The sequence below is a fragment of the Salvelinus namaycush genome, unplaced genomic scaffold, assembly GCF_016432855.1.
Source record: "Salvelinus namaycush isolate Seneca unplaced genomic scaffold, SaNama_1.0 Scaffold1250, whole genome shotgun sequence".
NCBI lineage: Eukaryota > Metazoa > Chordata > Actinopteri > Salmoniformes > Salmonidae > Salvelinus > Salvelinus namaycush.
In genome coordinates, this window is record NW_024057954.1 from 1,654 (window position 1) to 16,567 (window position 14,914).

Here is a 14,914-nt window from a genome sequence, read left to right on the forward strand (position 1 = left end):
GAATCCTCCATGAATGATATAATGGAGACATTATGTTATAATACATTAATCCTCTAGGAATGATATAATGGAGACATTATGTTATAATACATTAATCCTCTAGGAATTATATAATGGAGACATTATGTTATAATACATTAATCCTCTAGGAATGATATAATGGAGACATTATGTTATAATACATTAATCCTCTAGGAATGATATAATGGAGACATTATGTTATAATACATGAATCCTCCATGAATGATATAATGGAGACATTATGTTATAATACATTAATCCTCTAGGAATTATATAATGGAGACATTATGTTATAATACATTAATCCTCTAGGAATGATATAATGGAGACATGTTATAATACATTAATCCTCTAGGAATGATATAATGGGAGACATGTTATAATACATTAATCCTCCATGAATGATATAATGGGAGACATGTTATAATACATTAATCCTCCATGAATGATATAATGGGAGACATGTTATAATACATTAAACCTCCATGAATGATATAATGGGAGACATGTTATAATACATTAAACCTCTAGGAATGATAGAGGACCAGACAACAGGAAGTCAAATCAACAGAATCATTAGTAACACCCAACTTATATAAACCACAAAACAATCAGTAAATCAATAACAGAAACACCTCTTTGTTCACAGTAAACACAGAGGGTCATCTAAACCTCTGGTCATCCCCCCCCTAACCTCTGACCCCTAATACCTGACTGTCTGGTCAAGAGGTGTGTCCAGAACATTCTGACCAGATGCATGGGTGCCTCAACCTTTCCTCGTAGTAACATTTAACTGTTAAGTCACATTGTAAACCTCATAGTAACATTGATGTAACTTTATGGTACCACTGTGTCCCTTCAGTCCCATTGAAGCTTAGAATAACTCTCTGTTGCACACATCTAAAAACTGACACACAACCCTAGTGAAACCTACACAACCCTAGTGGAACCTACACAACCCTAGTGAAACCTAGTCTGCTTCTGAAATGGCACCCTACCAGGGCCCGTAGGGCCACACCCACAGGGCTCTGGTAAAAAGTAGTGCACTATATAGGGAATAAGCCATTTCAGAAGCAGTCCTAGTTAACTTAAACACTACTACCCTAGGCTGCTATAGACACAAGCACAAGGTCAAACACGTTTTACTAATAAATAACACATCATATAGCTGCTATTCATGTAAAGTACAACATGGGCTGATAATAAATACATCATATAGCTGCTATTCATGTAAAGTACAACATGGGCTGATAAATACATCATATAGCTGCTATTCATGTAAAGCACAACATGGGCTGATAAATACATCATATAGTTTCTATTCATGTAAAGTACAACATGGGCTGATAAATACATCATATAGTTTCTATTCATGTAAAGTACAACATGGGCTGATAAATACATCATATAGTTTCTATTCATGTAAAGTACAACATGGGCTGATAAATACATCATATAGTTTCTATTCATGTAAAGTACAACATGGGCTGATAAATACATCATATAGTTTCTATTCATGTAAAGTACAACATGGGCTGATAAATACATCATATAGTTTCTATTCATGTAAAGTACAACATGGGCTGATAAATACATCATATAGTTTCTATTCATGTAAAGTACAACATGGGCCGTATTGACTAAACATGATCATTTAGAATCTTTACATTAAGTTAACAAAAACTATGGACAGACACACACTTCCCTTCAGTAACAGAAATATTCAGCCCGTATCCCCCCCCCCCTCCTCCTCCTCCAGCCCGTATTACCCCCCCCCCCCCCCCCCCCCCTCCTCCAGCCCGTATCCCCCCCCCCCCCCCTCCTCCTCCTCCAGCCGCCCCCCCCCCCTCCTCCAGCCCGTATCCCCCCCCCCCCCCCCGCCTGTATCCCCCTCCTTCATTCCCATGCGCAGAGTGGTCTGGTTGCTATGGTGACTAAAGGAATGATCTCAACAAGTAGTGTAAGGTGTGTGTGTGTGTGTGTGTGTGTGTGTGTGTGTGTGTAGGGTGTGTGTGTAGGGTGTGTGTGTGTGTAAGGTGTGTGTGTTAGTCAGTCTGTGGTACGGAGATAGCAGGTCCCTTGGGGTCATCAAAGCGGTCCATGGTGTGTAGCTGCATGATCATATGGAGGCCGTAGGTCAGGACCAGAAGCATCAGTAGACTGGTCAGCAGTCCCATCCAGATACCAGGACTGAAGAACCCTGCACAGTCACTGGCATAGGAGAACTCTCCCCCTGCCACGTTGAAACCCTGGATCTAGAGAGAGAGAGAGAGAGAGAGAGAGAGAGATAGAGGGCGGGAGATAGAGAGAGATAGAGGGCGGGAGATAGAGAGAGATAGAGGGCGGGGGGAGAGAGAGAGAGAGAGAGAGAGAGAGAGGGAGAGGGAGAGGGAGAGGGAGAGGGAGAGAGAGAGCAACAGTAGAAAGTGTTTCAACGGTCTGTTCGTATTGTACGGTCTGGTTTCAGACACACTGCATACACAGAAACACGGCCCCTACCTGGAAGTCAGTGAATGAGACCCTCCACTGGTTAGCAGGGTCTTTGGAGGTGCGCGGTACCAGGATGGGGTATCTGAAGTTAGTGACTGACTGACAGCGGTAGGAGTACTCAGCCGGTGCGTACACGTTACGGCTCCCGTTAAACGTTGCTTTCTGACCGTCGTATTCTATCTCCACGGCGTCTAGCGTGAACCAGCGGCGAGCTGACACCTTGTAGTGGCGCTGGGACATGGCAAACCTGGAGACACACACAACATTAGTTCAAATGTCTTGGTTTGTAACAGAGTGTGTGTGTGTGTCCAGTCAACTCACACTAGTTTGAAGGAGCGGTGTCCCAGGATATTCTCATAGTTTAGAACCAGACTGACAGAGATGAAAGAAAAATATTTGATTAAAAGAAAATCGACTACAACATAATTCATCCCAATCATTTCCAAGTTCAACAAGGCTGCTGTTCCCATGGTTCCAGCACTAAACCCCTGACCTGGAGTGTGATTGGTTGCAGAGGGAGCCCTGGAGCCTAGGGGTCACGCCCTCTCCAAAGGTCAGAGAGGTGAGGTCGTGTCGTTCCCAGCGACCGCCACGCAGCACGCTCACGGTCAGGTTCTCCGCCCACAGCATGATACAGCCGGCTCCGCCCTCCTGGGGAGAGAAGATCAGAAATAAACCCTCATCTCTTAAAGGAAGAATCAGCACAAAGTAAACAGCTGTATCTGGCCGACTGCCACAACAACTAAGAGTATGAAATGAGGCTCAACTTCTCTGCTGCTCTGTTCTCCCATTACAGCAGCGCGAAGAGTACCAGGTACTTGGGCAGATTTTTGGGGGCGAGTGCAATGTCTTGTATCACTCTTGTTTACAATATCCTGGTGCTCGTGGCAACGCCAAATCACTGTCTCAGTTTATTATTTCATAGTGTATTTATTCATCCAACTAAAGAGGCTCTTTAACTGCTGTGTGTGTGAGAGAACCTTAAACTCCACTGGTGGGTAGACTCCTGTCCTGTCTGATGTCCTGTCGTTGACCTTCTTCTCTGCCCTTTCCTTCTCCCTCTGTCTCTCTCTCTCCCTCTTTCTGTCTCCGTACTGCAATAGAGAGCGCCCTCCTCTTACACCAGCCTCCATGTCCATAGAAATAGATGACACCTGCTAGAGAGAAAGAAAGAGATGGTTAACAGGATACGTCAACTGGTGACTATCCAGGAAAACAAAACGAAAGGAGCACGGTTTCTGAATCTGACAATACAAACAGGTTTATGTTTGTGCATGAATCCGGTTCACTGACAATAAACAGGTTTATGTTTGTGCATGAATCTGGTTCACTGACAATAAACAGGTTTATGTTTGTGCATGAATCCGGTTCACTGACAATACAAACAGGTTTATGTTTGTGCATAGTCTGCCTTCATCAGAGCCTTCTGAAAAGGGTGGGAGACACAAACATAAAGTGCCTTCGGAAAGTATTCAGACCCCTTGACTTTTCCCACGTTGTCACAACAGGCTGTAAGGTAACAATGTGGAAAAAGAGAAGGGGTCTGAATACTTACCGAATGCACTGTACATACGTATGCAAAAGTATGTGGACACCCCTTCAAATTAGTGGATTCGGCTATTTCAGCCACACCCATTGCTGACAGGTGTATAAAATCAAACAGCCATGCAATCTCCATAGACAAACATTGGCAGTAGAATGGCCTTACTGAAGAGCTCAGTGACTTTCAACGTGGCACCGTCATAGGATGCCACCTTTCCAACAAGTCCGTAAGTCAAATCAACTATAAGTGCTGTTATTGTAATGTTGCGCCTAAAAGTTTCCACAACAGCTCAGCCGCGAAGTGGTAGGCCACATTAGCTCACAGAACGAGACCACCGTGTTCCAAACTGCCTCTGGAAGCAACGACAGCACAAGAACTGTTCGTCGGGAGCTTCATGAAATGGGTTTCCATGGTTGAGCAGCCGCATACGAGCCTAAGATCACCATGCGCAATGCCAAGCATCGGCTGGAGTGGTGTAAAGCTCGCCACCATTGGACTCTGGAGCAGTGGAAACGTGTTGTCTGGAGAGATGAATCACGCTTCACCATCTGGCAGTACAACGGACGAATCTGGGTTTGGCGGATACCTGGTGAACGCTACCTGCCCAAATGCATAGTGCCAACTGTACATTTTGGTGGTGGAGGAATAATGGTCTGGGGCTGTTTTTCATGGTTTGTGAAAGGCTCCTTAGTTCCAGTGAAGGGAAATCTAAAAGGTTACATACAATGACATTCTAGACGATTCTGTGATTCCAACTTCATGGCAACAGTTTCTGGAAGGCCCTTTCCTGTTTCAGCATGACAATGGCCCCGTGCACAAAGCGAGGTCCATACAGAAATGGTTTGTCGAGATGGGTGTGGAAGAATTTGACTGGCCTGCACAGAGTCCTGACCTCAACCCCATCAAACATTTTGGGATGAATTGGAACACACTGCGAGCCAGGCCTAATCGCCCAACATTAGTGCCCGACCTCACTAATGCTCGTGGCTGAATGGAAGCAAGTCCCCGCAGCAATGTTCCAACATCTAGTAGAAAACCTAATGGAGGCTGTTAAAGCAGCAAAAGGGGGACCAACTCCATATTAATGACTTCCCAGAAGAGTGGAGGCTGTAATAGCAGCAAAGGGGGGACCAACTCCATATTAATGACTTCCCAGAAGAGTGGAGGCTGTTATAGCAGCAAAGGGAGGACCAACTCCATATTAATGACTTCCCAGAAGAGTGGAGGCTGTTATAGCAGCAAAGGGAGGACCAACTCCATATTAATGACTTCCCAGAAGAGTGGAGGCTGTTATAGCAGCAAAGGGAGGACCAACTCCATATTAATGACTTCCCAGAAGAGTGGAGGCTGTTATAGCAGCAAAGGGCGGACCAACTCCATATTAATGACTTCCCAGAAGAGTGGAGGCTGTTATAGCAGCAAAGGGCGGACCAACTCCATATTAATGACTTCCCAGAAGAGTGGAGGCTGTTATAGCAGCAAAGGGCGGACCAACTCCATATTAATGACTTCCCAGAAGAGTGGAGGCTGTAATAGCAGCAAAGGGGGGACCAACTCCATATTAATGCCTTCCCAGAAGAGTGGAGGCTGTTATAGCAGCAAAGGGGGGACCAACTCCATATTAATGCCTTCCCAGAAGAGTGGAGGCTGTAATAGCAGCAAAGGGGGGACCAACTCCATATTAATGCCTTCCCAGAAGAGTGGAGGCTGTTATAGCAGCAAAGGGAGGGACCAACTCCATATTAATGTCTTCCCAGAAGAGTGGAGGCTGTTATAGCAACAAAGGGGGGACCAACTCCATATTAATGACTTCCCAGAAGAGTGGAGGCTGTTATTGCAGCAAAGGGGGGACCAACTCCATATTAATGACTTCCCAGAAGAGTGGAGGCTGTAATAGCAGCAAAGGGGGGACCAACTCCATATTAATGACTTCCCAGAAGAGTGGAGGCTGTTATAGCAGCAAAGGGGGACCAACTCCATATTAATGACTTCCCAGAAGAGTGGAGGCTGTTATAGCAGCAAAGGGGGGACCAACTCCATATTAATGACTTCCCAGAAGAGTGGAGGCTGTTATAGCAGCAAAGGGGGGACCAACTCCATATTAATGACTTCCCAGAAGAGTGGAGGCTGTTATAGCAGCAAAGGGGGACCAACTCCATATTAATGACTTCCTAGAAGAGTGGAGGCTGTTATAGCAGCAAAGGGGGACCAACTCCATATTAATGACTTCCCAGAAGAGTGGAGGCTGTTATAGCAGCAAAGGGGGACCAACTCCATATTAATGACTTCCTAGAAGAGTGGAGGCTGTTATAGCAGCAAAGGGGGACCAACTCCATATTAATGACTTCCTAGAAGAGTGGAGGCTGTTATAGCAGCAAAGGGGGGACCAACTCCATATTAATGACTTCCCAGAAGAGTGGAGGCTGTTATAGCAGCAAGGGGGGACCAACTCCATATTAATGACTTCCCTGAAGAGTGGAGGCTGTAATAGCAGCAAGGGGGGACCAACTCCATATTAATGCCCGTGATTTTGGAATGAGATGGATTTTCAAATCCATCAGCACCTGATTCCCCTTTTATGTTAAAGCTGGACAGAAGCACGTTGGGTTTACACACCACACACACACACACACACACACACACACACACACACACACACACACACACACACACACACACACACACACACACACACACACACACACACACACACACACAGGATATGTCGGGTGATTGTGGAGGCCAGGTCTTCTGATGTAGCACTCCATCCCTCTCCTTCTTGGCCAATAGGCAGCCTGGAGGTGTGTTCTGGGTCATGTCAGACCCACTAAGCCCAAAGCAGATGGGATGGCGTATCACTGCAGAATGTTGTGCTAAACATGCTGGTTAAGTGTGAATTCTAAATACATCTCAGACAATGTCACCAGCAATGCACCAACACACCTCCTCCTCCATGCTTCACGGTGGGAACCACACATGAAGAGATCCGTTCACCTACTCTACGCCTCACAAAGACACGGCGGTTAGACCCCAAAAAACTCACATTTTGACTCATCAGACCAAAGGACAGATTTCCACCGGTCTAATGTCCATTGCTCGTGTTTCTTCCTTTAGTAGTGGTTTCTTTTTATAGCAATTCGACCATGAAGGCCTGATTCACACAGTCTCCTCTGAACAGTTGATGTTGAGATGTGTCTGTTACTTGAACTCTGTGAAGCATTTAATTGGCCTGCAATTTCAGAGGCTGGTAACTCTAATGAACTTATCCTATGCAGCAGAGGTGACTCTGGGTCTTCCATTCCAGTGGCGGTCCTCATGAGAGACAGTTTCATCATAGCGCTTGAATGTCTTGACATTTTCTGTATTGACTGACCTTCATGTCTTAAAGTAATGATGGACTGTCGTTTCTCTTTGCTTATATGAGCTGTTCTTGCCATAATATGGACTTGGTCTTTTACCAAATAGGGCTATCTGTATACCACCCCCGACCTTGTCACAACGACTGATTGGCTCAAATGCATTAAGGAGGAAATAATTTTCACAAATTAACTTTTACAAGGCACACCTGTTAATTGAAATGCAAGCTGTTTGAGAGAATGCAAAGAGTGTGTAAAGCTGTCATCAAGGCAAAGGGTTGCTACTTTGAAGATTCTCAAATAAATGTTGATTTGTTTAACAGTTTTTTGGTTACTAAATGATTCCATGTGTTATTTCATAGTTTTGATGTCTTCACTATTATTCTACAATGTATTGCCCAACATGAGCTCTCGTGAAGTGTTTGATTAGATTTTAAATGACATTTGTATTGATGTCAGAGTGATTAGAGGGACAACAGAGTGCTGAGTACCAGGCAGTTAGAAGGTTTGGTAGACTACTAATGACCATCAGCAGCATCAGAGCATGGAGAAGCCTAATTAGTGACTAAATGTTCACGTGGAATTTGACTGCCTTCATGACTCGTGACAGCTAGTGTGGCGGTAATACGGTCACCGTAACAGCCCTAGTCCGCAGCACAAGGTGCACCTGTGTAATGATCATTCTGTTTAATCAGCTTCTTGATACGCCACACGTGTCTGGTGGATGGATTATCTTGGCAAAGGAGAAATGCTCACTAACAGGGATGTAAACTAATCTGTGAACATCAGAGAGAAAAGCTGTTTGTGCATCTGGAACATGTCTAGGATCTTTTACATTTCAGCTCATGAAACCTGGGACCAACACTTCACATGTGTTTATGTTCTTCTTCAGTAGAAATAAAATGTGACTTGAGGACAACAATGTTGTTTGTTAACAAAATTAGGGATGTTTTTATAAAGAAGTTTTATTTTTTTTCCCTTTCCACGATACTAAGGAGTATGGCGATACTGGTATAGTCCCGGCCCTAACACGCACATAAACACACTTACCCGTGAGGGTCTCACTGCAGTGTAGACGGCAGTGTAGGGGACAGACTGGCTCTTCATAATGCTCATCACCTGTCCAATCACCTCATCTACACACAGACACACAAAGTTAGTCTTCAGCAATCTGTATCATGCTGTTATAAGGAACACAGTGAATGCAGGTGATGTTTGTCCCAGCAGAGCCACCGTACAGTAGAACTATAGACCAATATAGAACATTGGAACACTCACCATTCCCGCTGAGAACCTCCTTAACGGACATCAGATCGGCCCTGTTAGAAACCACACCCACAATCAGATAGACCACACCCATATTCAGAAGAAAAAAACAACATCCCCCCTTTATTCATTTATCATGGCCGCCATTCCAAACTACAACCGTCAGGGAGAATCTAAAATCCCCTAAATGTCATGGCATCGGGCTCCCATTGATTTAGTTATGTTTGAGTCACTCAGCATAAGGCATAACGAATGGCCTTAATGTGTAGGATTGCAGAACATTAGCTTTAACCCTTTACACTAGTGAGAATGTGCCTATATGGATAGGGCTACATTGAAATATGGAAAGCAATGGGAAAATGATTAGACTAAATTTGAGGACAACTGTTCACCTAACAAGACTGAATCCTGACACTGCTGATTTTATGTTCATTTGACATTTACTGTACTATACATTCAGTAATATGATAACATAAGAATATTCCTGGTAACTGCATCAAAAAAACTAAATACACAGGTTTGGGGGGCCACAGCCCTCTCTAAAGTGTGCACACTTCCTAAGTCATTTCAACGCACTTTTATAACTTGAGTTTAACAATAAGGTGTTTTTAGCTCTCCTAGCTGTGCCGTTGAGGAACTAGAGTAGACACACTGCATCCCCACCATCACAGAGGAACTAGAGTAGACACACTGCATCCCCACCATCACAGAGGAACTAGAGTAGACACACTGCATCCCCACCATCACAGAGGAACTAGAGTAGACACACTGCATCCCCACCATCACAGAGGAACTAGAGTAGACACACTGCATCCCCACCATCACAGAGGAACTAGAGTAGACACACTGCATCCCCACCATCACAGAGGAACTAGAGTAGACACACTGCATCCCCACCATCACACAGATACTGTTGTGGTTGACGCAATCCAAAAACAGCCCGTTATAAAAACACAATCTGGGTCAGGTGACCATTAGAAAGCTTGTTCTATTGCCGACAGGAATAGTGGAGTTATACAATAGGAGTCATCCATTCAGCCAGACAAGGAGCTGAGGGTGGACTACAGGAAACACCCCCCATTCAGCCAGACAAGGAGCTGAGGGTGGACGACAGGAAACACCCCCCATTCAGCAAGACAAGGAGCTGAGGGTGGACGACAGGAAACACCCCCCATTCAGCCAGACAAGGAGCTGAGGGTGGACTACAGGAAACGCCCCCCCCCCCCCCCCCCATTCAGCCAGACAAGGAGCTGAGGGTGGACTACAGGAAACACCCCCCATTCAGCAAGACAAGGAGCCGAGGGTGGACTACAGGAAACACCCCCCATTCAGCCAGACAAGGAGCTGAGGGTGGACGACAGGAAACACCCCCCATTCAGCCAGACAAGGAGCTGAGGGTGGACGACAGGAAACACCCCCCATTCAGCAAGACAAGGAGCTGAGGGTGGACTACAGGAAACGCCCCCCATTCAGCAAGACAAGGAGCTGAGGGTGGACTACAGGAAACGCCCCCCATTCAGCAAGACAAGGAGCTGAGGGTGGACTACAGGAAACACCCCCCATTCAGCCAGACAAGGAGCTGAGGGTGGACGACAGGAAACACCCCCCATTCAGCCAGACAAGGAGCTGAGGGTGGACTACAGGAAACACCCCCCATTCAGCAAGACAAGGAGCTGAGGGTGGACTACAGGAAACGCCCCCCATTCAGCAAGACAAGGAGCTGAGGGTGGACGACAGGAAACGCCCCCCATTCAGCAAGACAAGGAGCCGAGGGTGGACTACAGGAAACGCCCCCCATTCAGCAAGACAAGGAGCTGAGGGTGGACGACAGGAAACACCCCCCATTCAGCAAGACAAGGAGCTGAGGGTGGACGACAGGAAACACCCCCCATTCAGCCAGACAAGGAGCTGAGGGTGGACTACAGGAAACGCCCCCCCCCCCCCCCCATTCAGCCAGACAAGGAGCTGAGGGTGGACTACAGGAAACACCCCCCATTCAGCAAGACAAGGAGCCGAGGGTGGACTACAGGAAACGCCCCCCATTCAGCCAGACAAGGAGCTGAGGGTGGACTACAGGAAACACCCCCCATTCAGCAAGACAAGGAGCTGAGGGTGGACTACAGGAAACGCCCCCCCCCCCCCATTCAGCCAGACAAGGAGCTGAGGGTGGACTACAGGAAACACCCCCCATTCAGCCAGACAAGGAGCTGAGGGTGGACTACAGGAAACGCCCCCCCCCCCCATTCAGCAAGACAAGGAGCCGAGGGTGGACTACAGGAAACGCCCCCCATTCAGCAAGACAAGGAGCTGAGGGTGGACTACAGGAAACACACCCCATTCAGCAAGACAAGGAGCTGAGGGTGGACTACAGGAAACGCCCCCCATTCAGCCAGACAAGGAGCTGAGGGTGGACTACAGGAAACACCCCCCATTCAGCAAGACAAGGAGCTGAGGGTGGACTACAGGATACGCCCCCCCCCCCCCATTCAGCAAGACAAGGAGCTGAGGGTGGACTACAGGAAACTCCCACCCCATTCAGCAAGACAAGGAGCTGAGGGTGGACTACAGGAAACTCCCACCCCATTCAGCAAGACAAGGAGCTGAGGGTGGACTACAGGAAACGCCCCCCGTTCAGCAAGACAAGGAGCTGAGGGTGGACTACAGGAAACGCCCCCCATTCAGCAAGACAAGGAGCTGAAGGTGGACTACAGGAAACGCCCCCCATTCAGCAAGACAAGGAACTGAGGGTGGACTACAGGAAACGACCCCATTGACATCAACAGGGGGTGTAGTGAAGTGGGGTCAAGAGCATGTCCACATCACTAAAGTCCACAGACACCAACTACGCCGTGAAGGATACACGGCAACACTTTTTCCCCCTCAGGAAGCCGAACAGAGCACCATTGAGAGCATCTTGACTGGCTGCATCACGGCTAGGTTTGGGCGGCAGGTAGCCTAGCAGTTAAGAGCGTTGGGCCAGTAACTGAAAAATCTGCTGGTCTACCCTTGAGAAAGGCAGTTAACCCCCAACAACAACTGCTCCCCGAAGATGTGGATGTTAATTAACGTGAGAACGGCACACACACAAATGACACAATCTCTATTGTACTTTCCCACTTGGACAAATGGAACGCCTACATGAGAATGCTGCTCATCAAGAAGCTAAGGACCCTGGGACTGAGCACTTCCCTCTGCAACTGGTCCTGGACTTCCTGACGGGCCGCCCCCAGGTGGTGAGGGTAGGTAACAACACATATGCCAAGCTGACCCTCAACACGGGGGCCCCTCAGGGGTGCGTGCTCAGTCCCCTCCTGTACTCCCTGATCACCCACGACTGCATGGCCAGGCACAACTAACTCCATCCTTTGGTTTGCAGACGACACGACGGTGGTAGGCCTGATCGACGACAAGACAGCCTACAGGGAGGTCAGAGAACTGGCTGTGTGTTGCCAGGACAACTTCTTCCTCAATGGATTTAATCATGGACTACAGGAAACGGAAGGCTGAGCACGCCCCCATTCACGTCGACAGGGCTGAAGTGGAGCGGGTCGAGAGCTCCAAGTTTGTTGGTGTCCACATCACCAGTGGGCATGACAATACCAATCCCCCTGAGGAGGCTGAAAATATTTGGCATGGGTCCTCAGATCCTCAAAAGGTTCTACAGCTGCACCATCGAGAGCATCCTGTGGTTGCATCACTGCCTGTTAAGGCAACTGCTCGGCCTCTGACCGCAAGGCACTACAGAGGGTAATGCGGACGGCTCAATACATCACTGGGGCCAAGCTTCCTGCCATCCAGGACCGCTACACCAGGTGGTGTCAGAGGAAGGTCCTAAAAATTGGCAACGACTCCAGCCACCCTAGTCATAGAGTGTTCTCTCTGCTACCGCACGGCAAGCGGTACCGGAGCACCAAGTCTAGGTCCAAGAGGCTTCTAAACAGCTTCTACCCCCAACCCATAAGACTCCTGAACAGCTAATCAAATGGCTACCAAGACTATTCACATTGCCTCTGTACCAGCACCCCCCTGTATATAGCCTCCACATTGACTCTGTACCGTAACACCCTGTATATAGCCTCCACATTGACTCTGTACCGTAACATCCTGTATATAGCCTCCACATTGACTCTGTACCGGTACCCCCTGTATATAGCCTCCACATTGACTCTGTACCGGTACCCCCTGTATATAGCCTCCACATTGACTCTGTACCGGTACACCCTGTATATAGCCTCCACATTGACTCTGTACCGTAACACCCTGTATATAGCCTCCACATTGACTCTGTACCGTAATACCCTGTATATAGCCTCCACATTGACTCTGTACCCCCCCACCACCCCCTGTATATATATATATTTTTTTACTGCTGGTATTTAATTACTTGTTACTTTTATCTCTTATTCTTATCTGTATTTTTTGGGAAACTGCACTGTTGGTTAGGGGCTCGTACGTAAGCATTTCACTGTAAGGTCTACACCTGTTGTATTCGGCGCATGTGACTAAAAAAATGTGATTTAAAAAAATGGATAAGTGTCAGCAGCACTTCAAGCCTGTAACAAGCCCAACCTCAGTCTACCTCAGTCCACACCACCACAGCTGCCCTCAGTCTACCTCACTCCACACCACCACACCTGCCCTCAGTCTACCTCACTCCACACCACCACACCTGCCCATATTCTTTAAAAGTGCTTTCCTCACCATCTTAAATAAGCATGCCCCATTTAAAAAATGTAGAACTAAGAATAGATATAGCTCTTGGTTCACCCCAGACTTGACTGCCCTTGACCAGCACAAAAACATCCTGTGGCATTCTGCATTAGCATCGAATAGCCCCCGCGATATTCAACTTTTCAGGGAAGTTAGGAACCAATATACACAGGAAGTTAGGAAAGCAAAGGCTAGCTTTTTCAAACAGAAATTTGCATCCTGTAGCACAAACTTCAAAAAGTTCTGGGACACTAAAGTCCATGGAGAATAATGCCCACTGCACTGAGGCTAGGAAACTCTGTCACCACCGATAAATCCACGATAACTGAGAATTTCAACAAGCATTTTTCTACGGCTGGCCATGCTTTCCACCTGGCTACCCCAAACCCCGGTCAACAGCACTGCACTCCCCACAGCAACTTGCCCAAGCCTCCCCCACTTCTCCTTCACCCAAATCCAGTCACCTGATGTTCTGAAAGAGCTGCAAAATCTGGACCCCTACAAATCAGCTGGGCTAGACAATCTGGACCCTCTCTTTCTAAAATTATATATCGCAATTGTTGCAACCCCTATTACTAGCCTGTTCAACCTCTTTCGTGTTGTCTGAGAACCCTATAAAGATTGGAAAGCTGCTGCGGTCATCCCCCTCTTCAAAGAGGGAGACACTCTAGACCCAAACTGTTACAGACCTATATCTATCCAACCCTGCCTTTCTAAGGTCTTCAAAAGCCAAGTTAACAAACAGATCACTGACCATTTTGAATCCCACTGTACCTTTTCCGCTATGCAATCTGGTTTCCGTGCTGGTCATGGGTGCACCTCAACAACTCTCAAGGTCCTAAACAATATCATAACCGCCATCGATAAGAGACAATACTGCGCAGCTGTATTCGTCGACCTGGCCAAGGCTTTCGACTCTGTCAATCACCGCATTCTTATAGGCAGACTCAACAGCCTTGGTTTCTCAAATGACTGCCTCGCCTGGTTCACCAACTACTTCTCAGACAGAGTTCAGTGTTTAAAATGTGAGGGCCTGTTGTCCGGACCTCTGGCAGTCTCTATGGGGGTGCCACAGGGTTCAATTCTCGGGCCGACTCTTTTCTCTGTATATATATCAATGATGTCACTCTTGCTGCTGGTGATTCTCTGATCCCCCTCTACGCAGACGACATCATTCTGTATACTTCTGGCTCTTCTTTGGACACTGTTAACTAACCTCTAAACGAGCTTCAATGCCATAACACTCCTTCCCTGGCATCCAACTTCTCTTAAATGTAAGTAAAACTAAATGCATGCTCTTCAACCGATCGCTGCCCGCAACAAAGCCTCCTTCTCTCATGCTGCTGAATATACCCTCGTAAAACTGACCATCCTACCGATCCTTGACTTCGGCGATGTAATTTACAATATAGCCTCCAACACTCTACTCAGCAAACTCGATGTATTCATCACAGTGCCATCCGTTTTGTCACCGAAGCACCCAAAGGGGTTTTTTGCAACATTTTCTAAACCTGTTTTTGCTTTGTCA

At 47.1% G+C, this 14,914-nt stretch overlaps 1 protein-coding gene across 1 annotated transcript in view; it reads right to left on the reverse strand.

Moving 5' to 3' along the window:
• Window positions 1-1,915: 1,915 nt before the first annotated feature.
• The window catches only part of LOC120036217 (V-type proton ATPase subunit S1-like), a 43,304-nt gene continuing 30,305 nt past the window's right edge, over window positions 1,916-14,914 (reverse strand). The window contains exons 4-10 of the mRNA XM_038982698.1: window positions 8,689-8,729; window positions 8,461-8,546; window positions 3,492-3,668; window positions 3,005-3,162; window positions 2,833-2,883; window positions 2,521-2,758; window positions 1,916-2,276 (exon numbers count right to left, since the gene is read on the reverse strand). Coding sequence (XP_038838626.1) covers window positions 2,067-2,276; window positions 2,521-2,758; window positions 2,833-2,883; window positions 3,005-3,162; window positions 3,492-3,668; window positions 8,461-8,546; window positions 8,689-8,729 — 961 coding nt within the window. The 3' untranslated portion in view covers window positions 1,916-2,066. The remainder of the gene's footprint in view (window positions 2,277-2,520; window positions 2,759-2,832; window positions 2,884-3,004; window positions 3,163-3,491; window positions 3,669-8,460; window positions 8,547-8,688; window positions 8,730-14,914) is intronic.